Below are 23,796 nucleotides of genomic sequence, written 5' to 3'. Positions count from 1 at the left end.
GTCATTTAAATCCCTGGATCTCAGTTTCCACCTTTGTAAGACTTGGGAGTCAGACTAGATCTTGTCCTGTGAAATGGGCTCTGAAAGAACAGAATCTACAACCAAATAAACTTGAGAAATAGGACATATTTGATGTTTCTCTTGAATCTAACAATGCACGTCAACATAATAAAAGTCCTAGGAGGACCTTCCCTAAGTAACCTATCCAATTTTGTTTAACTCAGTTTGTCTGCTGAAATACTCTCTGCTGTAAAGAGCAGAAACCAACTCAAATTTAAACAACAGACTTGTTGGTTTAAGTCACTACAAATGTTCTGCAGTGGGCAGGTGATCAGGTATAGTTCAGTCTGCATTCTAGATCTAGCACTTAGCTGTACTCTTCTTTCAGTCTCCTCTGAATCATCTTGGTCCCAGGCAGACTTCCCTCATGGCAATGAAATGGCTGCAGCAGCTCCAGCCTTCATATCTACATGTGGTAACTCACAAAGGGAAAAAGAAAGGCACTTCTGGGAGCATTCTTGCAAGGTCAAGGAAGCTTACTTTCCAGACCCTTCTCACACCTCAGTGACCCCAATGGGTCACATGCCTATCCCTGAACCAATCTCTGTGAGCAGAAGATGGGATTATGCGAACTAAATTTAACTAAACCACAGTTTAGCATGAAGACAATTTCCCTGAAAGCATATGTGCTACCCAGACAAGATGTAAAACCCAATGTAAAAAAAAAAAAAAAAAAAGGTAGTTTCTAAGAGAAGGGGGAACAGATATTGGAGAGGCCACCTCTATGTACTCAATACCATCATCTTTTTTTTTTTTTTTATGACTTAAGTCTTTTTTTTTTTTAAGATTTTATTTATTTATTTATTTGAGAGAGAGAGAGAGAAACAGCATGAGAGGGGATAGGGTCAGAGGGAGAAGGAGGCTCCCTGACGAGCCGGGAGCCCGACGCAGGACTCGATCCCAGGACTCTGGGATCATGACCTGAGCTGAAGGCAGTCGCTTAACCAACTGAGCCACCCAGGCGCCCTCAATACCATCATCTTAAAATATTTTTGAACCTAGACTTTTTGTAAATTGCTTTGCCCATATTAACAGGAGCATATACTCTTGGGGACATTCTGTACTATATATCAGTAAGGTTCTTCCAACTCTGAAGTGAATTGATTCTATAAAAGACCCCAGAATAGGAAGCTAGGAAATTCTAGGTGTTAGTTATTACCTTAATTGATGGATGCTGAAGGACATTTCCTTTTGCCAAATATCGATGACACGTGATAGGATGTCAGGCAAAGAATACAAGATCCAAGAGGACAATTTGTTTTTTGAAAATAACATAAGAGCTTATATCTCAAGCACTAGTTCTATCCATTTTGTCTCAGATTCACACATTTGAGAAATGATGCCTGTGTGTGTGTGTGTGTGTGTGTGTATACATACACACGAGTGTAATTGAATACTAGGGCCCTTAGAATTTTGCTCAACCCGATCCCATGCATCATGCAGCCCAGACTTGTTTATACTGTGAGAGACTCCTTTTGCAAACAGCAGAAGCCTTGTTAACAGAATTACAATCCTGTTAGAGCATTTTCTTTTAATATAGCAACTGTGCTTGTGGTCTAAAGGTGACCCATTAATCAGATTTATGGAATGACTTCAAGAAGAGATTAGCTTCAGAATTGTATTAGCTTGCTTTCTCCCAGGGCTCAATTTAATGAATCTAGGAACCATACCCAGCAAGAGATTTCTATCCTTCCATTAGTAGGCTTAGTAAATTTTTATTTGTATTCAGAAAACATGCAATAAGGAAGCACGGGTGTGAACTGAGATCTAAGATGGGGTTCATCCCCATATTATAATGAAACTAAAGCCCTCCAATGTCTCAGCAGCAGCTGAGCACTCATTTGTTCCCAAATGTTCATTCAGGATCTAGTGACCCTGAGTATACCCCAGGGGCTCTCAGTCCAGTGATCACAAGGAACTTGTAAACAGCCACAGTGTCCCATGCCTATGTACAAAGGGCCACAGTCATTAAGGGGATGAGGTGATGCATCTGCCTGCAGAAAACATCAAGGCCCAGGGAAGGCTTCTCTGAAGAGGTGACATTCCAGGAGGCATCAGAATATGAGCAGCATTTGAACAGGCAGAGGAAACACATTTTAGCTCATAGCCTGTTCATGTGTCAACTAAAGGCTGAATGTGTGACTTCTGCTGGCATCAAAAGACCGGGATCAAGAAATGTCAGAAATTTAGAAGCATGGCTCAGATTAGAAATTTTAAAATTCTGGCTCTTTTACTAATACCTTCTTGGAAGTCAGGTAGCTGCTATAACAGATGCTACAGGAGAGTAGCCAGTCTTCGGACAGCATGGCACTGAGGGCCTGATTTCCCAGCAGTGACCGGCTCTCCTGGGAAGAAAGAAGCCTGGCCTGCAAGCTGTTTTTATTTGTATGTCAGTCGCCTGTCATGCAGAGCCCCCACTGGAAAGCCTGAGAATGCGGAAACCAGAAGTCCTGATCTGGGTCTGCCCCTAACATACAGTATGATACCAGTGAAGCCACTAAAGCAGTTGGGGCCCCATTGCCTCATCTTTAAATAGTGATCATAATCTCTATGGTATATTTTGTGAAAAGATGCACAGTTGACATGCAAGGGAGCTTGAAAATAACAGAGCTACAGAAACAACTATACAGTGCGTGCCAAAGGAGGAGGAAAAATGAGTCTCAACAATGGCATTTAAATTGTGACCTTTTACTGGATGCTTGGCACCAAGGACTTTGGCCTCAGACCTAGGGTTGTCCCAGAAGTGCCACTTACTACAGCTGGGACTATATGTAGTGACTTGATCACTTGAGGCTTCCTTTCAACCTCTGTGAAGTGGGAACAGTACTAGCACCTAATTCTTAGGGTCCTGTGGATGGAATGAGATCATCTTTATAAACTGTTTAACTCCCTGTCTGCACCATAAGTAGTACTAAGTAATTTTTTTCTTAATTTCCAGTGACTTCAACTCTAATTTTTTCATTGCCAGGCCCAGCCTGAGTCTTTAACTTTCATGCTACACTCCCCACACACGCAAGGCAGGAATCACTTATTTTAGTATTGAAAAACAAGGCTCTACTCTCTCATTTCTATTCTCTGTGGCAGAATTTGAAACCTGAAATTAAGAAACCCCCCTGGAACCTAGCCCTCTTTCCCCCTCCTCCCTTTTCACAGAGTACCTGAGCACACCCACACCAACACTTATATTCAGGCAAAGGATCCAGATGGCCTCAATTAGCCCAGAGCCAAGGGCACTTTGTCCAACCCAACTTCTAACATAGAGCATGCATTAGAATATCTTATTTGTGTAGCTATTAATAAGGCAGCTGTTTGGGACCTATTTCACTACTCTTTCCTCTAAATACTCTTTCCTCTTTCCTTTGGGGGAAACCCAAAGGAGATGAGATGGTTGATATGCAAGGGGTATTTCAGGCTTTGCCAGGGTTATTCTAACATCAAGACACATAAACACACCTTCACTCTAAAACTATCTCCCCAGGTTGCTGTGGGTACTAAATGAGAGCATGTATGTAAAATGCTTAGCATAGTGCCTGACACTCAGTAGCACTCAGAAAATGTTAGCTAAAATATTGCTGAAGAGAGTTCTCTAATCTTGATAGCCAGGAGTTGCCAGGAGCTTGACCCAAGGGGATTGAGGAAGAAATGCCATTGGCTGGCGTCTGAAACCACATGAGAGAAGACAAACTCTTTAGCTAAAGAACTTGAACTCCAAGCTCTTGAACGTAACAAAATGCGCCTGAGGGAAGAATCTGAAAAATGCAGACAACAGAGAAACATCTAGTGTCACCTGAAGCATGACCGTGAAAAGCACCCCTGGCAGGAGTTTACAGATCAGCAGCCCATTGCGTCCATCCCACACATCTTTGCTCTGCATTTGGCATCAGCAAACTAGGCTCGGCTCTGAAGCGTCAATTTTACAAGCACCCACCCTATTCCCACTGCCTCCCCTGAGCTCACAGAAGGCCATAAACTATTTGGGCCAATTCAACTTGTCATTTCAGGATGGAATGCATTAGGTCTTCTCCAAAACTCAATGGATGGAAGAGTCATAAAACAAGAACCCAGGTGTCCCTGAAGCTCTGCCCTCATGTCAACAGGCATGATTTATATTTTGGCAGGTGAGGCTTTATAGCTTCTGTTAAGGAGCTCACAGTTCTAAAAGGTGAGGCTCCTATTTTCAACCCAGCTCCAGTTGTTTAGGTCACCAGCTTCTGAGGCTTCATCTGCTTCATACCTCACTCCCAAACAGAACCAAGAGACCACATCAAGCCATGAAGCTCCCATGGCTGTCACTTATATGTCCTGGTAGACACACCTATGTCACCTTGTGCAAGTTAGATAACCTTTCTGGGCCTGCTTTCTCATCTGTGAAATGGAGATAATGGTAATAATAAAAGTTGTTTCATTATTAGGCAGCTAAATAGTAATGTAGCTTAAGTGCTGGACTGAAGGTAGATAAGCATATTATATTGTGTTGTGTTGTATTGTATATTATCAGAAGTCTCCTCCAGTGAGTCCATAACCAAAAGAGATAGATTGGATGTTAAAATGGCTAAAGGTTAGGAAAAGCTTCCCTTCTGCTGCCTCATGTTCAAGACAAATCTACACAGAATCAGTTACTAAATATTTACCAAACACTTCCGCATATGCTAGTCATCCCCACCAGACCCTATGTAGGAACAGAAATATAAGGCTCAGAGGTCATCCTAGCTCTCCACAATTTTATTACATTGTTGAAAGTAAAAGATACATCAGTTAGGCAATAAGACCACAGTATATCAGGAAATGGGGCAACGAGAGGTGCACCACTGATGTTCAGTGCCCAGCCGTGAAGTGAAAGGTAGCATTTGGATATGCAGAGGCTCGAGGGAGGGCATTTGGGGTAACATCTCATGCCTTTAGTACCTCCAGGCTGCTTCTCCTTAATCTGTGAATGTGACCTTGATGGATTGCCCTCGTGAGTCTCTTGTCCTCAAGCATGGTGTTTCCATGGCCATCACTGCTTTGTGCCTTTCCGTGCTCATTTCTGCTTTCTATGTGTGACAGTCACGTGCACAAAGAGGTCAAGGAGTGGACTACCCCTTGGAGCTTCAGTACAAAGCTGGGACTCTCAGTATAAAGAAAGACTTTAATAAAAAATGTGACTGGTTGTGTTAGGCCTCGTTGGCCTCTAGGTGAGGTCACATTAATACATATACCCCAGTGATACTTAGCCCCAAACTGCTGATTTGGGACATGTCCTCCCACCCTAATTTCAAGTCTCCCCAGATATGCCCAAGCATCCTTAGATATAGGGAATATCACAGTGTCCCCCAGTATTTCCAGCCAAGGCAGAAATCAAGGTATCCCACCACTCCTCTGGCCTCCACTGTCCCCTTCTGGTACTTTTCTTAGTCCTATAAGCCTGAAGCCCTGTCACTCTGGTCTGTAGCTGACAGGTGGATGCAGAGGGCAAGGAATAGCCAGGCAGGGGGCACTCATGACCCAGGCTCAGGCTGTCTTTAATATAACTGCTTTAGCTTCTGTTCCATTTCCTGGAGCCAGGTCAGGGACAGAGGCCACACAACCCTTTATCCCTTTGTCCCTTTTCAAATCTTCTATACCCTCTTGCCAGTTTCCTCCCCCGGGGTGGGGGGTGGGGGGGGAAGAAAACACCTCATTCATATGAGATGATAAAAATAGACTTACACTGTCTCTAGTCTACTGTCTCCACAGCAGTGACCCTGTTTGCTCCAAGCTAATAATAACTACAATGATAATCATAGCAGCAGTAAACGCCATTTGCTGTGCAGTCATTAAACACTTCTCATATATTATTTTAGTTAGCTCTCACTATAACCTATAGAATATATTTTAGTTGTCCTATTTGATAGATGAATAAATTGAGGGTCAGACAGTTAAGCAGTGGATTCAGGGCAACACCACATGTAAGAAATAGTTCCAGGTTTCAAATCAGGCTCACTTGACTCCAAAGCTTTTAACCACTCCCTGGTACTGCCTCACCTCGACACACCACTGGCAAAACAGTTGGGCATTACAAGGATTCCTGAGCCAGCCACAGGGCCCTGGGTCTCTTCCTTGGCACCATGGAGAGGGTAGAGGTTCCAGTGCAAACTTTGTTACTGTGTACCTTGGCCAGGTCACTCCTAGCCTCAATCTCCTTACCTGAATAATAGGAATAGAACTGAAAATCCATCAAATCCCTTCAGTCCTGATTTGTTGTTTGCTTGTTTTTTACTAAGACTTTATTTTTTATTAGAGCAGTCTTAGGTTGGTTCACAGCAAAATTAAGGGAAATGTGCAGAGATTTCTCATATACCCCTAGCCCCCACTCAGGCGTAGCCTTCTTCCTGATCAACATCCCCCATCAGAGTGCTACATTTGTCACAATACATCATAATCACCCGAAGTCCATAGTTTACATTACAGCTCACTCTTGGTAGTTATATATTCTGTGCATTTGGACAAATGTATAGTGACATGTATCCATCACTATCGTGTCCTACAGAATCATTTCACTGCCTTAAAAATCCTCTGTGCTCTGCCTTTACATCTTCCCCCGTCCCACCCCGTTCCAACCCCTGGAAACCCCTGATCTTTTTATGTCTCCATAGTTTTGCCTTTTTGGAATGTCACATAGTTGGAATCAAACAATACGTAGCCTGTTCATATTGACTTCTTTCACTTAGTAATGTGCATTTAAGGTTCCTCTCTGTCTTTTTGTGGCTTGATACCTCATTTCTTTTTAGTGCTGATTAATATTTTCATTGTTTGGATATACCACAGATTGTCCATTTACCTACTGAAGGTCATCTTGCTTGCTTCCAAATTTTGGCAGTTATGAATAAAGCTGCTCTAAACATCCATGTGCAAGTTTTTGTATGGACATAAGTTTTTAACTCCTCTGGGTAAATACCAAGGATCATGACTGATGGATTATGTGATAAAAGTATGCTTAGTTTTGTAAGAAACTGTTGAACTTTCTTCCAAAATGGCTGTACCATTTCACATTCCCACCAGCAATGAATAGGGGTCCTTATTGTTCCACATCCTTGCCAGCATTCAGAGTTGTCAGAATTCTGGATTTTGGCTGTTCTAATAAGTGTGTAGTGGTTTCTTATTGTTTTAATTTGCATTTCTCTGATGACATATGATCCAAAACATCTTTTCATATACTTATTTGCCAACTGTATATCTCCTTTGGTGAGGAGTCTGTTCAGCTTTTTTGCCCATTTTTTAATTGGGTTGTTTATTTTCTTATTGTTGAGTTTTAAGTTATTTGTATATTTTGGATTACAGTCCTTTATCAGATATGTCTTTTGTAAGACACGTATTTTCTCCTAGTCTGTGGTTGTGTTCTCATTCTCTTGACATTTCCTTTTGCAGAGCAGAGGTTTTTAATTTTAATGAAGTCCAGCTTATCAATTACTTCTTTCATGGATAGTGCCTTTGGTGTTGTATCTAAAAAGTCATCACCATACACAAGGTCATCTGGATTTTCTCCTATGTTAACTTCTAAAAGTCTTATAGTTTTGTGTTTTGCATTTAGGTCTATGATCCATTTTGAGTTAATATGGGGGAAGAGTGTAAGGTCTGTGTCTAAATTCATTTGTTTGTCTGTGGACATCCAGTTCTAGCACCATTTGTTGAAAAGACTATCTTTGCTCCATTGTATTGTCTTTGGTCCTTTGTCAAAGATCAGTTGATTATATATGTGTCTATTTCTGAGTTCTCTCTTCTGTTCCATTGATCTGTTTATCTTTTCTTTCACCAATACCACACTGTCTTGATTACTGCCGTTTGAAGTCCTGAAGTCAGGTAGCAATAGTCCTCCAATTTTGTTCTCCTTTAATAGTGTTGGCTATTCTGGGTCTTTTGCTTCTTTATATCAACTTTAGAATCAGTGTGTCAACATCTGCAAATGAACTTGCTGGGCAGCACTGATTTTAAGGATATGCTTTTCTGGGAGTTTGTGCCAGTAGCCAGAGCCCTAAGTCTTCAATCAGCTGGATGGAGTCCCTCTTTTCTGAACTTGGGGAAAAGGATTCGATTTTTAGAGTTTCCTGTGTTTGTATATTGTACAGCTGGGCCCACACCATAAAAGGCAATCATGGGCATAAAATGGGTGTCCCAACTGCATGAAGGAGAGAGTGCTAGGGCTGGCAGAGCAGGGGGTTAGCACTCACCATGATATTAATAATCATGTCATCGTCATCGTCATCATCATCATCATCAAAGAAGCTTGTATTTATTGAGTACTTACCAAGCGCAAAGCCCTGAGCTCAGTCCCTTTCATGGGTCATGTCACCAATCCTTTCAACAACCCTCTGAGGCAAGCACACACATTACTGTCAACTGAAAAAACAAAGGCTCCACGGGGTTAAATAACTTGCCCAGGGTCACATGGGTAATAAGCTGTGAAGCTGGAGTTCAAACCCACTCTTAACCCCTACACTACATTCATTCTCCCTGGCATTCCTCTTTCACCCTGGGGTAGTAATGCTGACCATTCTATGTCTGGCATTCAAGCTTCTAGAAGGCAGCTCATCATCCTGTTTTGAATAAGAAGTCCCACAGACAACTAAACCTCCTGATAAATCCTCTCTACTCTAGTTCCTTGAAACTCTTTTTGTAAAACCCACACACTTGAGAAATGGAGCCTTAAGCATCCTCTCCTCCCCCATTCCCCTCCTTTCACCTGCTTCCCCATGGCATCCAGTTGGCCACAAACCTCTCCTGCTGTTTATTTCCCTCTTAATAAGCCCTGTCTCCTCTCAGAAAGCCATTTAGCACGGCACCACTTAATTTCTCCTTGAAGCAGAATCTGCCAGATGGAGTCTTCATCCCAAGCCATGTTGATTTGTCTTATTTTTAAACAGCAGTGACCATCCCATGAAACTAAAATAGCAGTTGGTTCCCAGGTGTGACTCACTGAGCAGGGAGGTGATCAAGAGCATATGGACTCATCCACCTGAGGCAGCTGTTCCAAATGACTTCCTCAGGTGGCACCCAGCCAGCTGCTGGCCACATCTGGGTGTCACTCAATGCAGGGGCATGCTGCTTTTTCACATCAACTGGGTTCAGCCACTCATCACTTCCTCTGGCTGGACCCCCTTGGGCTGTGCATCCTTGCCTTTTCCACAGACATACTCATACTCCTTACTGTTGGGGAGACAAAATGGACCCAGAGGACCAAGAGACCAGCGCTAAGTGGCCAAGTGAAAGAATGAAATGTCTCATTTTTTACCCTGATGTCTCATTTTTTAGCCCCCAAAATTCCTTTAAAATTTGACTCTGATTCTATAACATAACTATGTTTGGGATAATATAAATATAATTCATCAAATTATGTACCAGCTAAATTACTAAACCATATCTCTACACACACACACACACACACACACACACACGGTTTTTAAAACCATCCCGAAATCATGTTGATTCCGTAGCTTCATTATCCCAGACACGTGTAATAGGCTGTGTGCCTCAAGGCATATGTGCCTCTGTTTGAGGTGCACACTCACAAAGATGGGCAGTCTCTTTCTTGAGGGTATGCCTACAACAGGGACTAAGAATTTTTCCTTACTGCCACACATCATCCTAAGGAAGAGAGCATTAACCTAAAGGAAAGATAGAAGTGATTGTTACTAGTAAGACAGTGACTTCCTTAAGCTCTAATGAATAATAGAAATCAGAGACTGGTCTGACTTACAGCATCTTGGGTGGCTCCCTGACCTCATTATACGTATCATCCCAATGGGAATTGACAACACTCCAGCCCAGCTCACAGAAGTGACTGCTTATAAAAATGCATATGCCATAAGCTCATCTCCATAACCTTCCATCTTCCATCACCTTAATAACCCAGATCCCATAATAAGCAGTGGAGTCCTTTACTAGAAGGAGGAAGAATGAGGGGCGCCTGGGTGGCTCAGTCAGTTAAGCGTCTGCCTTCGGCTCAGGTCATGATCCCAGGGTCCTGGGACCAAGCCCCACATCGGGTTCCCTGTTCAGTGGAGAGCCTGCTTCTCCCTCTCTCTCTGCTGCTCCCCCAGCTTGTGCTCACTCTCTCTCTGTCAAATAAATAAATAAAATCTTTTTATTAAAAAAAAAAAAAGAAAAGGGAAGAATGAGATTCCGTGTTCAAGGATAAGGGTATGTTGGCCTTGCCTCTGATATGCCTATGTATGCAGCAATCCCAACTAGTATTTGCAAATCTTCTGAACCAGTGTGCTCTGGAATTGGCGATCAGGATAATGCTCAGAGTCAAAGGCATTTTCACTAAACTCAATTTCAAATACCAGACAGAGTGTTGAGATTATAGGAATCAACTGATACGCACCATCCCCAAAGGCATTATCTGATAGGACACAGAAGTCAAAGCTGGGGAAGAATGTGTACAAGTTGAGTGATAATCCTTTATTCCTTGGAGCAATCTTGCTGCAATATTTAGGAATTTTTTTGTTTTGTTTTAAGCACCCCTTCAAAAAGAACAACAACAACAAAAGCAATAAGAAGGACAATCTTTCTTTGACCCTGTGAGATTCCTTCTCCCACGGAGAGTATGGGCCATTCCAGTTCCTTTAAGTAGTCTTATACTTGAACATTTAACAGGTGTTCTCAGGGCTACTCTGAAGAAAAAACAAATCCTTCCCTGAATCAGCAGAAGGACAATGAATTATTTGACAGTAATATTCACATCCCTGATGGAGGAGTAGCCACCCTAAATATATCAATAAACAAACAGATAAGTATATTTCTGAAATGCCACTGAGAAAAAAATACAGGGCGTACTGTTCCTATTCTTTACAGGAAAAATAAGTGATAAAATAAGCTGATGGAATCAAAAAGTGTTTAGAAGTATGTTAAATGTCTTTCCATGGAAAGAAGCACTATTACTAAAATGCTACAGATGCATTGCTCCCCAAATCCTCAGAAGTGGTCTCATTAGTCATTTGGATGATACTGCCCATGGACTGATTATACCAGTGGCTTCTTTACTGTGTTTCTAGAGCCACAGGAACGTGTGGGTCTTTAGCATGGCAAGATGCTCCCCAATACTAATGTCCCTGGTTATCTTATAGACTCAGATCAGACCTTCCCTTGATTGGCCTTCCAGATGAAAGCACACTCATTTCGGGGAATTAGGGGAGTCCTCTGCATGGATCTTTTATGACAAGAACAATAGAGTCTTAGGAGGGCTTGTTTGGGGTTCTCCAGAGGGCACCAGAGAAGGAAAGAAGACCTCAAACCCTCATCCACCTCAGGGACTTTTGTGAAGTCAAAAAAGAAAAGCAAAATTCTAGTCACATCTCTTTTTCTGTGAAAGAGAGTCTTGTCATGGCCAGGGCACCCAGATTCCAACAGAAACAGAAGCATTAACATGCCCAGAGGGGCTCAGCACCAGTGGAGAAAAACAGCGAAGGAGAGCCTGCCTCCCTAGGCCTGGTTGGGCTCAGAGGCATCCAGCTGTAAGCCAGCTGGGCTCAGTTGAAAAGAGCATGTGTAGAATATTGGTTTGGTTCCAAATCCCATATTTAAAGAGGGACATTTCCAAATACAGCCTTAGACAAAACAGTCCACACCTCAGGACAGGTCTTGAAACTGTCATACAAGAGCAATAAAGGGCCCTTGGGAAGTTAAATTTGACTCGGCAAGTCCAAAAGGCTTCTGGGAATACCTGATGAATGCCTTAAAATATCTACAAAATGGTAGAAGATGGAATAAATCAGGAGAGCAGAACTAGTTCAATATTTGGCTAAGTAGAAGGAAGAATTTCTAAGATGAGAGCTCCTTGAAATGGAATGTCTTGACTTGGGTAGTAGGGAGTCCTTTTGCTGGTGGTGCAAAAGCTGAGGCTGCCATACACCTGCGACCTGAGGAGAGAGGGGAATACTTTTGAGAAGGTAGGATCTCCAAGCAGTGAAAATTGTGGCGTTGGGTGTCAAGTTGGCTCTGGGCTCAGGTTTCAGATGTTTTTATAAGACCCTGGGAAATTTTTCTTGGACCCTCAATTTCCTCATCTGCGAACTGGGTCTAACATTATCCATTCCAGTGGGCTATTATGCAAATAAATAAAGTATTAACTTTCCCTAGTGCTTGGCACAGTAGAAATGCTACATTTGTGATTATTGCTGCACTGTTATATCTGAGTTTGACTTCCTGGTGCTGTCTTTCTAATTCCCTGACTGCCCAGAGTTTTCTGTTTCAGCACCACCCCAGATCTTCCTACACAATGGTTTTTATCCTCACTTTCCTACTGCCACTTTCCTCTCCTAATCAGAAACAATCTTTCCTAAACAATCTTTCCTTGCAACCCTGCCTTCTACAGTGATAACTGGCTACTCTGGAAAATGATATATATTAAGAGTACTATAGTAATATGACTATGTAGTCACCTTCTTCTTTAACTTTTTTTCTTCTGCTAGGAAGCAAGGCTGAGCACAGTACCTAGTCTACAGCCAACAGTCAATCAAAACTCTAAATGATCATGAGGACAGATCTTCTACTAGTGGGATTCTATAGGCCATGCTAAGCTTTTCCAGAAAGTTATGATGGTGGTCATTCAAGGCAAGGTAGAATACCAAACAATCTTGTGACAAGTTGCTTGGGGGATATTTAGGCACAGGTGGGACCTTCCTCCATTCACTTATTAATTTTCTAGAGAACCTTAAAATTCACTGTTGTTCTCCCACCCAAGAAAAAAGCGGAGCTACATGCAGAAGTGCTGGAAGGATGTGCGTGTGGGAGACTTCATCCAAATGAAATGCAACGAGATCATCCCAGCAGACATACTCCTCCTCTTCTCCTCAGACCCCAGCGGGATCTGCCACCTGGAAACTGCCAACCTGGATGGAGAGACAAACCTCAAACAAAGACGTGTTGTGAAGGGCTTCTCAGAGCAGGTAAGGCTCTTTCTAAGATCTTCAAAAGTAAGGTCAAAGGGAAGAAGCAAGCCAACTCTACTGGAAAATTGAACTTAATCTGGTAGCTGGAGGAGAGAGTAGGGGATGCCTCCTTTTCCCAAGCACTTAGGTATACTTAATCTTCCCAGCAAGCCTCTTAATTGGTATTATCCCCTTATCAAAGATGGGGAAACAGCCATAGGAAAGTTAAATAACTTGCTGAAAGCCTCAGAATGCCTAAATGGGGGCCCACTCTATTAAGGAAACTGTGGTCTTTGGTCTAAACCAAGGAATCTAATATCTGTTCAGTTACCCTTGGGACTAACCCACTTTTCCGTGCTTATGCAGTCCCTGCCCATCCTGCCCAGCTCCTCTCTCTCCCTGAATCTTCTCCAGTACTACTTTGACAAGAGCATAAGCTACAGGAAGGTACTGTTAACTGTTTTTCCACTTGTGTACATCTTACCTTCCCTCCTAGAGAAACAGGGAATGATCATCAACAGTTTTAGTTAACCCCCACACTTACATGTATGGTACTGTGGACATCATAGGGAAGTCATTACTGTTTGGTGGTTAAGAGCCCAGGCTCTGGAAGCTGACAGAACTGAACTCAAAGCCCAATCCCACCATTTAGTAATATTCTTACCTCAGGCAAGTTACTACTTTCTCACATCTTTATTCCCTCATCTGGAAAATGGGTACAAAAATAATACCTTCTCCATTAGGGTGATTCTGAAGACTAAAGGACATGTATAGGAATTATTTAGCATGAAGGTAGACACATAGTAAGAGACCAGTAAATAGCTGGCAGTAAATGTCAGTGGTGTTCAGAGGCAATATGTGTTGATAAATTGAAACGGGGGGTGAAAATTTGAAATTTTCGATTAAAATTCCCCTTGAAGGTGTTGGTTTTTATTTTTTTTATTTTTTATTAAGTTAGTCACCATACATTACATCATTAGTTTTTGATGTAGTGTTCCATGACTCATTGTTTGTGTATAACATCCAGTGCTCCATGCAGTACGTGCCCTCCTTAATACCCATCACTGGGCCACCCCATCCCCCCACCCCTCTCCCGTCTAAAACCCTCAATTTGTTTCCTGGCATCCATAGTCTCTCATGGTTCATCTCCTCCTCTGATTTCACCCCTTCATTTTTCCCTTCCTTCTTCCGTCCGTGGAAAAGAATAAAAAATCTATCAGTTTCTTCACTCTGCCAGCCTTTGGCAGGAGAGAAATTAGATGAGTTAGGGATTTAGAGGAAAGAAGGCAAGTGCTTCATTCCTCAGAGATTCTTGTAAGCTAGAGTTCAGTTATCTAGATTGAAACTTCTTGAGAGAAGACAACTTGTTATACCTCACTTTGCCTCTCTCCAAGCACCGGATGAATAGTTCTTGAAAAATCTCTTTGGTATGGTTGACTCAGTCCTCAGAAGCCTGTTCTCTCATCTCTACGTAGTTCTCCCCTAGTTCTGCTGTGAGAGTCAAAGGAGATAAAGAAAGTAAGGAACAAAATATAGGGGTTTTGGTGCATAGTAGGCCCACAATAAATGGACTATTACTGCTACCTCAGCTGTACTTACTACCCTGGGCATGGAAACCACCATGACCAATTTGCTGCCATCTGCTTTGTCTTGTTATTTTGCAGCTTCAGTCTTTCCATTGGTCTCCAGGCTCCACCTGAGTCAGTCACTGCACTGGTGTGTGGTGTCTGAGTTTTCTCTCCTTTGCTTGTCCTTACCACATTCACCAAATCACCCTAGAGTTTACAAAAAAAGCAGGGCAGGATCGGGGGGAAAGTTCACAAAGCCATTCTAGATGTACAGCAATCTATTTCTTGGCTCAGGGCCCTGTGGCCTGCCGTCTAGATCAGAGGCTTTTAAGTTTCTTTAACCATAATTCACAATAAGAAATACACACGATTCACACACACACACATCCACATGTGGATGTGTGTGTGTGAGATACAGGATTGTCACCTCAGCCATGCTACATGCAAAGTGCTCTGAGATTTCTATTCTACTTCTTTTTCTTTTTTTTTTTTCCTTACAAAGCTCTGGGAGCATTGAAACTTGTATTTTCTTACAATGCTTACAAACCTCCCCCTCAGCAGTCCCTCCCCAACATCCTCAACACTGTTCTGAGTCCTCTTTACTCTCTCTCCAGTGGCAGAGCACAGCGTTGTTGAGTTTCAACCAGCCACTTCTCTTTTGGTCTTTAGCAATAGCTCCCAAACTGTTTCTTGTCTGTTAATTAGTCAGATAGTTGGGGATTTTACTGGAAAGAAGAGCAAGATGAAAGGGTCATTCACACTCCAGTACAGTAGACCAGCCAATTTAATAAGTTCTCTCAAACTCTAACCCTGAAATCTCACAGGTTACTCGGCATAATGACTTATAAAAAAAAAGAAAAAAATGTTCATTTGTGAAGGGAAGAAGATTTATTTGAGCTTCAAGGTTTTTAGTGTTCTCTATTCTGTTCCTTCATTCTCCCCCTTACTTTGCTTAAGTGTGTTTTTCCATTTTTATAATAATAGTTATAATAATGATGCACTTTTATGAAGTCCTTACCCAGAGCTTTGCATGATTATCTCATTTATCCTTACAAACCCCCAATAAGACAGGGCTATTATTGTCCCCATTATACACATAAGGAAAAGAAGCATAGAGAGGTTAAGTAACTTGTCCAAGATCACTGAGCCAGAAAGTGTTGGAACCAGGATTCAAAGCCAAGTTTGTCAAAAGTCTCAGCTCCTAAGGTTCATAGTAGCTCATCTCCCTGGCCCTTTGACTATTACCCAGAGTTTACCCAGAGATGCTTACTTGAATGCACACATTTATCATTTTCAATATTCTTTCCACATATAAGTAGCATGTGGCAGGAAGAATAAAAGTAGGTTTAGCCAGGGGCACCTGGGTGGCTAAGTCGATTAAGCGTCTGCCTTCTGCTCAGGTCATGATCTCAGGGTCCTGGGATCGAGCCCCACATCAGGCTCGCTGTTCAGCAGGGAGTCTGTTTCTCCCTCTCTCCATTCCTGCTCTCTCTGTCTCTCTCAAATAAATAAATAAAATATTTTAAATAAATAAATAATTAAAGTTTAAAAAATTTAAAAGTAGGCTTAGCCAGCTCTCTGAGAAGAAGGAATTTAGGCTGCTCTTTGCTACCTTGCTTCTCCCTTATGTCAGCGCAAAAAGATCTCTGAATATAGGTAGAATTCTCTTCTAACTCTTTACTATAACATTTCTCAAATGTGTTGGACAGACATTGATGAGAGTTGCAGGAAAAATGTTGCAAAATCAAAAAGCAGAAAATAGGTTGCAAATTTTCATATATTTCAAATAGTACTGCCAGACGTCTCAGGTACTTTAATAAGCCCCAAGGAGGAGAGGGGACAGGGACCAATATGTAGCATCTCTAAACATTTAACCACAGAGACCTTTTATTCCAAGGAACATACTCCAGAACTACTTCAGGAGATGTAGAATCACAATTTAGGAATTTGTTCCAAATACATTACTGGTGTTCAAGATGTACCATCATCACTACAGGGAGAAACTTTTAAAAACATACATGCATTCTTCCCCATTCTCACTAAATTATGGCTCACTAGGACTGAGTAGGGGTCGGGCATGCATATTTTTTAAATGTTCCCCCTTATGATCTTGACGTGAACCTACCTACCACCTACCACCTTCTTGAAGACCTGTACAGCAAAGGGAAGGTGTCACCTCAAGCGCTTACAAAAAACACTTTTAATAATAAGAACAAATCTACCATCTCCATGTGCCAGTGATTTTGCTTACATTGTCTCTTTTAGTCCTTGAAATCACCCTATGAGGAGGATATTACTATCCTCATTTTACAGATAAAAACTCTGAGGAACAGAAGGAGCAGATTTTACCGTTGTCTCAGAGAAGGTTTTGAGCACCTACAGATATGGTTTGTTTGGAAATCTGATATCTTAAATAATAAGTATAAATGGCATTTCTTAGTTTTCCCTATAACCCCTAGTGACTATAAGACCTTCACCTTGCCAAAAGGGTTTTTACTAACAGATTTCTAGAAATTTCCTATCCCATCTGTACACCCACACCCATTTTTACCATCTTGCAGATGACGAGAGATTAGTATATTCTGTTAATTCAGAGTCAATAAGACAAACTTCGTCCCCGCTCTCCTAGATCAGCATTTCTCAAGGCAGAGTGTGCCAAATGCTTATCTCAAGAGATAGTTCTTAGAAAACAAGGATCATGGTCAAATCTGATTGGGAAACCTGTGTCCTGGACCCCTCTTAGAGGTCCAATGTACATCAACATAGTAAGGTCTCTAAGAAGATCTGCAGTCAACAGACCTTTTAAACTTTCTTTAACCCTGCGTTTTCAGAACTATTCTTCAGCACAATAATTTTAGCATTCCTATGAAAATTTGGGGGGAAAATTAACCTGGATTGTTGAGCATACATGATCACAGTAGCTGAGCAGTAACAGAGAAGGACCTAGGCAATTCATCCTCCCCTTTCCCATGTAGGTTCAAATGAAACTATAAATATAAAAGAGCTTCTCAAAAATATCTTTCTCCTATGACAAGGCACATCATTCTCAAGGTTGCCAAAGAGTTGCTTTCAAAATCCTTTTCTTAGAATTCAACTTGGACGAAGCCAACTTTCTTTTTCAACTTAGACTTTTATCATGCTGGGTGATCTTTGAATTCACAAAATTATTGACTTGTTCTTGAAATATTTATTCCCACATCCCATTGCTGAGGAAGGGGAGGGAATCCAAAATTAGAATTATGCTAAGGTCTGCTGAGCAGGTCAGAGGACTTTAGTAGAGAATTGAATTGTACCATTTTCTCTTTGATGACATTCTGATACCCAAAATCTCTTCTCAAAAGGATTTCCAAGATGGGTAGTAGGTATTTAATACCTGAAAAGGAGTATGTGCCATTTATTTTGGTAAGTGGAAAATACCAAAGCCAAAGAATCAGAAATGAATTCTTCCAATTAATATTTCAAATGAAACATTTTCCTGGCTATCTATTATCCAAATCACCGAATCCTAGGTCCTACTAAAACATGTGTCAGATCATTTCCCAGTGCCAACCAAGTGCTTACTATGGCAAGTATGATACATGGACTAGCCTCTTCATTGTCAGTTGGGAGCTTGTTAGACATGCAGAATTTCAGGACCTGCCATAAACTCAACTGGAATCTGCAGTTTAACGAGATCCCCAGGTGACTGCCATGCACAAGAGAAGTTTGAAAGCACTGGCCTAGGGCATCATTGACTAATGTAATAATTGTGCTTATCTGTTTATTGCCCAAATTAAAGATTTTTAATTGACTCTCCCGTTTAACTAGCTTGCCTTCCATAATGGTTAGGGATTTTAAGCCATTTTCTCAGTTAGGAAGAATCATGGTAGCTCGGATCTTCTACAGTGAATGTGTGCACTGACTTTAACATGTTTAGGCAGCAGAGCACTTTGCCAAGAGACTTGAGGGAGGGTAGGGAGTCCTTTATCACCCTCCCAGTTCAGTGATGACATACTTAGAAAGAAGCAAAAGGTTGCTGTCCTCTCAACCCTGCCTGCCCTGAGAACCAGAGAAAAATCCCCTTTCTTGGTGGATTTTGTAATGAGACCTGCCCCTGGTAGGCTGTTCCAAGTTTCCCTTAAGAATGATAGTCTTTCGGGCGCCTGGGTGGCTCAGTCGGTTGAGCGAGTGCCTTCAGCTCAGGTCATGATCCTGGAGTCCCGGGATCGAGTCCTGCATCGGGCTCCCTACTCGGCGGGGAGTCTGCTTCTCCCTCTGACCCTCCCCCCTCTCATGTGCTCTCTCTCTCTCATTCTCTCTGTCAAATAATAAATAAAATCTTTAAAAAAAAAAAAAAAAGAATGATAGTCTTTCTACCTATTGACCACTGCTTAAATGTTGAGCAGAGATCATATTTTTCTAGCATCCCTTCAATATAAAATCTACATCATGATATATAATGATAATAAGTAATATCATTAGATAAGTTGATTGAACATATACTGTGTGCCATGGGGAGCTCTTCTAAGTGTTTTATACCGATTATCTCTTTCTACTCTCCATAAATAACGCTGCGAGGTAGGCACTTTGATTATCCCCATTTGACAAATGAGGCAAGAACAGTTAAGTAACCCTGCTAGCAGTGGACTGAGCTTGGATTTAAACTCAGGCAGAATTATTTTATTTTAATGTTTTATTATGGAAATTCTCAAGTATATTCAAATGTAGGGAGAATAATAGGAATTTTTAATGTGCCCATCACTCAATTTCAACAATCAACTCATAGCCAATCTTGTTTTATCTATAGCCTCATCCTCTTTACCCTGCAAATTATTTTGAGGTAAACTTCAATATTGCAACATTTTACCTGTAGATATTTTAATATCTATCTCTCAAGGATAGGATTTTTAAAACATGCAATTATACCATTGTCATTCTTAAAAATATTAGCATTAATTTCTTGATGTCAGCTTTGAAGTCAGTGTTCAATATTTTCCAGTTTGTTTGAATAAGAATCCAAGTAAGTCTAAAGACCTAGATAAGTTTCCTAACTCTCCTTTACTCTAGAGGTTCCCTATTCAGCTTTCTTTTTTTGTTTTTCTTGTATATTTAGTTTTTGTTGCTGAATAAATCAGGTTGTTTGTCCTGTAAAATTTCCTACAGTCTGGATTTTGCTGTTCGCATTGTCTCCCAGTTGTGTCATTTAAACATGTTTTCCTATTCATTATATTTCTATAAATTGGCAGTTAGAGCTCGTGCCTAAATCTGATTCAGGTTAGGTTTGTGTTTGGGAGTGTATATGTCACTGTTGCATGAATTGATTCCCTCCCATCCTGCAAAGGTGACCAGTGAGTTTGTGTTATTTAGTGTCAATATGCACTGATGGATTTAAACAGATTTGATGTGTGTCAAATCAGTGCAGTTGTTATCTTTATTGATTGCCCCATCTATAGCTAGTGGGACCTTCTTCGAATTGGCTCCTGAGCTCTTTTTCATGACCCACGTAGTCTTCAATAGATCTAGTCCCTTTCAATGGAAAATAGAGTTTAGAAATCACAGTAAGTACATGTTGGAGGTACATATAGCTATTGGATTGATCATTATCTCCGTGCCATTTAAATGGACACAACTAGGACTTTTTAAAGATTAAGTACATCAAGATTTATGCTGATACTTGAAATTCAGGACCAGAGGTCTTTACACAACCTCATCAATATGAAATATGTAAACCCTTCTCTCACATTAGGCAAAGTCCTTAGCCACTGCACTACACAACCCCCTTTGATATTTGACACTCACAGCAATCCTTGGAAGTAAAAAAGGTAGGAATTAGTAACATTTTCAAGATGAGGAAACAATTTCAGGAAGATTAAATCTTGTCAAAGATTACCCTACTAATGCAGTGTTACACCAAAATTGGAACTCAGTTTGGGTGTACATGATTATTTTTCCCATTGCTGAAGTGATTCTTAGATCCTTTTACATGTATATTTTATTTCTCAAATAAATACAATTTTCACAAATATGAAAATACTGCAATTATACAAGTTTTGGTTATAATTATTTGCAATAATAATAATTAGACTATGAGGGAAATAACCCTACAAAAAACTTACTTTTATTTTTAATAGCCCTCTGACCTCTTTTTGGTGACCCTCTCTCCTCCAGAGTTGTTCTAGAGCATCAGCGCCCACACACACAGAAACATGGGAGATCCCCTCCCCTTCCCAGTGTTTAGCAGTATTTGGAAACTTCTATTAAAAAGTCTTTTTCTATTTTTGTCCCTTCAGGGCCTTATGAGGAAGCTCTGCTAGGTTATGTGAAAGATATCATGCAAATTGTTAATAGATGATAGCTTAAACTTTTCCTCCTTCCCACTTTCTCCATACACCACGGTAACATATTTACAGTTGAATAGTGGCCTTCACAGTCATAACCACCGGGGATAATTGGGAGTATTTCAGGCCAGTGTGGGAAATATATGATATCTCAAAGGAGAACCATACCAATCTAGTATAAGGATTAGGCAAGACTTTTCGATGCCTGTGACCAAACTCTGATTCAAAGTAGCTTAGACAGAAAGAGAATTTATGAAAGAAAATAAGGTGAATTGGGCCTTGGGGTAGTCTCAACCAGAAATTAGAATCCATCAGTGCAATCCTCATTTCTTGTTCTGGGTTTCTGTCCATGTTTGGCTTTCATCTCTCACAAATAGACCTGCACTCACAGCTTCACCTCCAGAGAAGGACTGGGAACCTTTCCTGATGTCTAGATTGAAAGGCATCCCAAGGACAGACTGATTGACCAGGCTGGTATTGTGCACCCACCCTTAGACCAATTAACTCTGGCCAGAGGGAAAGGATTCTGAGATTGGCATCCTCTACTTCGACTTTATGGTTGAAATTGGCCTATGGAGCAGGAGAGTTCTGAGCACCTCAGCAATAAATGTCTGATATATATATAATATATATATATATATATATATATATATATATATTATGCATCAGGGCTCTATGCACCTACCTTATCTATCTGCCCTATCTCTGCCTACACAACATCCTCTGCAGTGTGCCCAGAGTGAATCACTCCTTCCTCTGTGCTCCCATAAACCACTTTTGTCACTCTCAACCACTGTGCCTACCTCACCATAGTTCATTCAATAAACTCACTTATCCAACCAATATCTGATAAGGTCCAGTTATTGCCAGATACTGTGCTAGGTCATTTTGTTGTTGTTTATCAGGGGTGACACATAACAATCTTATCTTTTGCGAACAACTGAATAAAAAGTTTCTCAAATTGGAATTCATACTCTCTTCTCTGTGACTTCTTTTGCCAAAAACATAAGGTACAAAACATTGGCTCTCATGTCATTTTCTTTTGTCTCAGTAATCCATAGGCAGAAAAATGTATGCAGAAAAGGTCTGTCTGTGCAACAGTCTGTGAAGGCACCACTGCCCATTTGCTGACAGCTATGTGTATTTCAGGCCTCCCTCATGCAGTCGCTCGTTCATTCACTAAATATCGACTGAATATGTCCTCTGGGTCAGGTGCTGTAGTGTGCACTGGGGGTTCAGGTTTAAACAGGAGAGCTACAGGCTGTGACTACAGACTCTAACAGGGAATCACAAAGACAATTATTAACAAGAAATCCCACCAATAATTAGTAATTGGTTCCTTCTAAGAATGACAGAAGTCATTCTTTTTCCAGTATTTGCTCGGCATGCCAAATCCCTGCCTTAGAGGTTAGAAAATGTCATGGCACAGCTTCAAGATTAAATTTAGTCTTAGCCCTGAATAAGAATCAGATATCTGTCCACTTGAATAAAGTCCACACAAGACTGTAAGGAATCCTTAGATAGAGTCTCCTTCCTACAGCCCTGCAGCCCAATCTGTGTGTTTTAGTGGGAATCTCTTGGGCAGGCAGGGAGACCCAGGGTGATTGCATATGCAGACCCATCTCCTCACCCAGAGTCAGAAAGGAAAGTAGCTCCCAGTCACTCTGTTGCTGCTTATCTTGAACTCTGATTGACCAGGAGCAGGAAGGTTATTGAATGCTGGTAACTGTCATTAGTTTTCAGATGGAATTCTCAGAAATCAGAGGGTGGTTTAGTTCGTATGCCAGGAAGGAAACCTTAGTCACCTGGCTCAGCAGCTAGGGCGTGAAGAGCATTTGATTCTGGCATTATCCAAACTAATAAGCTTTAAAAAAAAAAAAGGCAAAACTTTAAATAGTATCCTCCTAAGGTTGCATGCAGTGTATCTCCTGTGTAGCCACCCGGGGGGTGTGGTCTGTGTATCCTGAAACCTTGCTCCGCCTACATGAACACCACGAATGAGCTAGTTCTGCTTTGTCATCCTCTCCCTGGTATGGGCTGGTTTTTCTAGTCATCTAGCCCGAGGGTCATGTAGAAAGAGAGCGAGAGCTGCACAGAAGCTTGCCAATCCCTGGTTCAGCTCTTCTTTTTCACAGGCTCAAAGTAAAAACTCAGTAAATAAGTACATTCTGTGCTTAAGGAAAGAGTTTAGCTGATTTCTGTCTTCAATTAGCAGAATCTTTCTTGAATATTTTGTAATAGCTATGGAGGGGTTTCAAGGTGATCTAAAATGTACTTCTGTCCTCTAAGAACTTAAGACTATGGGTACCTTTTTTTTTTTTTTTTGATTTAAAAACCCTTTGTGACTACCAAAAATCTTTGATAACCTTACCCCTCCCAAGCCCTCTCAACTGAAAGCATTGTCCTGTCGGTGTCCATTATTTAAGAAAATAAAACAAAAAGGTACTATGAATTTAGATTTGTAATCTACTGATCTCAAGAATTCCTAAAAAAATTAGAAAATTGGGGCACCTGGGTGGCTCAGTGGGTTAGGCCTCTGCTTTTGGCTCAGGTTATGATCCCAGGGTCCTGGGATCAAGCCCTGCATCACGCTTCTTGCTCAGTGGGAGTCTGCTTCTCCCTCTCCTTCTGCCCCTCCCCCTTTTCGTGCTCTCTCTCTCTTTCTCAAATAAATAAAATCTTCTTTTAAAAAAAGAAAGAAATTAGAAAACCATGTATGAGACTTATTTTTATGCTGTCTATGGACAGCATCTAGCTGCATATAGGGATTTATAGACAATTGGCAATGTCTAATCTACCAATTGGCTTATAGAAACAACTTGGTATTTAGCAATTATAAGCATAAGATATAACAAGTTCCAAGTGAATGGCATGGATATTAAGAATTGTCTGTCCCAAGGAAGGACAGATTGCTACGGTCTGTGGTGGACACAGGGGTCTTTAAGAGGTCTAACCCTTGAGCTT

The 23,796-nt window shown here is 41.2% G+C and overlaps 1 protein-coding gene across 1 annotated transcript in view; it reads left to right on the top strand.

Moving 5' to 3' along the window:
* ATP10B (ATPase phospholipid transporting 10B (putative)) overlaps window positions 1-23,796 on the top strand; it is a 113,636-nt gene that overhangs the window by 5,766 nt on the left and 84,074 nt on the right. The window contains exon 3 of the mRNA XM_035013732.1: window positions 12,761-12,965. Coding sequence (XP_034869623.1) covers window positions 12,761-12,965 — 205 coding nt within the window. The remainder of the gene's footprint in view (window positions 1-12,760; window positions 12,966-23,796) is intronic.

Source organism: Mirounga leonina, unplaced genomic scaffold (assembly GCF_011800145.1).
Source record: "Mirounga leonina isolate KUSES-001 unplaced genomic scaffold, KU_Mleo_1.0 Mir_104, whole genome shotgun sequence".
Lineage (NCBI taxonomy): Eukaryota > Metazoa > Chordata > Mammalia > Carnivora > Phocidae > Mirounga > Mirounga leonina.
Note: the sequence above shows the minus strand (reverse complement) of the source record. Positions and strands in the feature narration are given on the sequence as shown.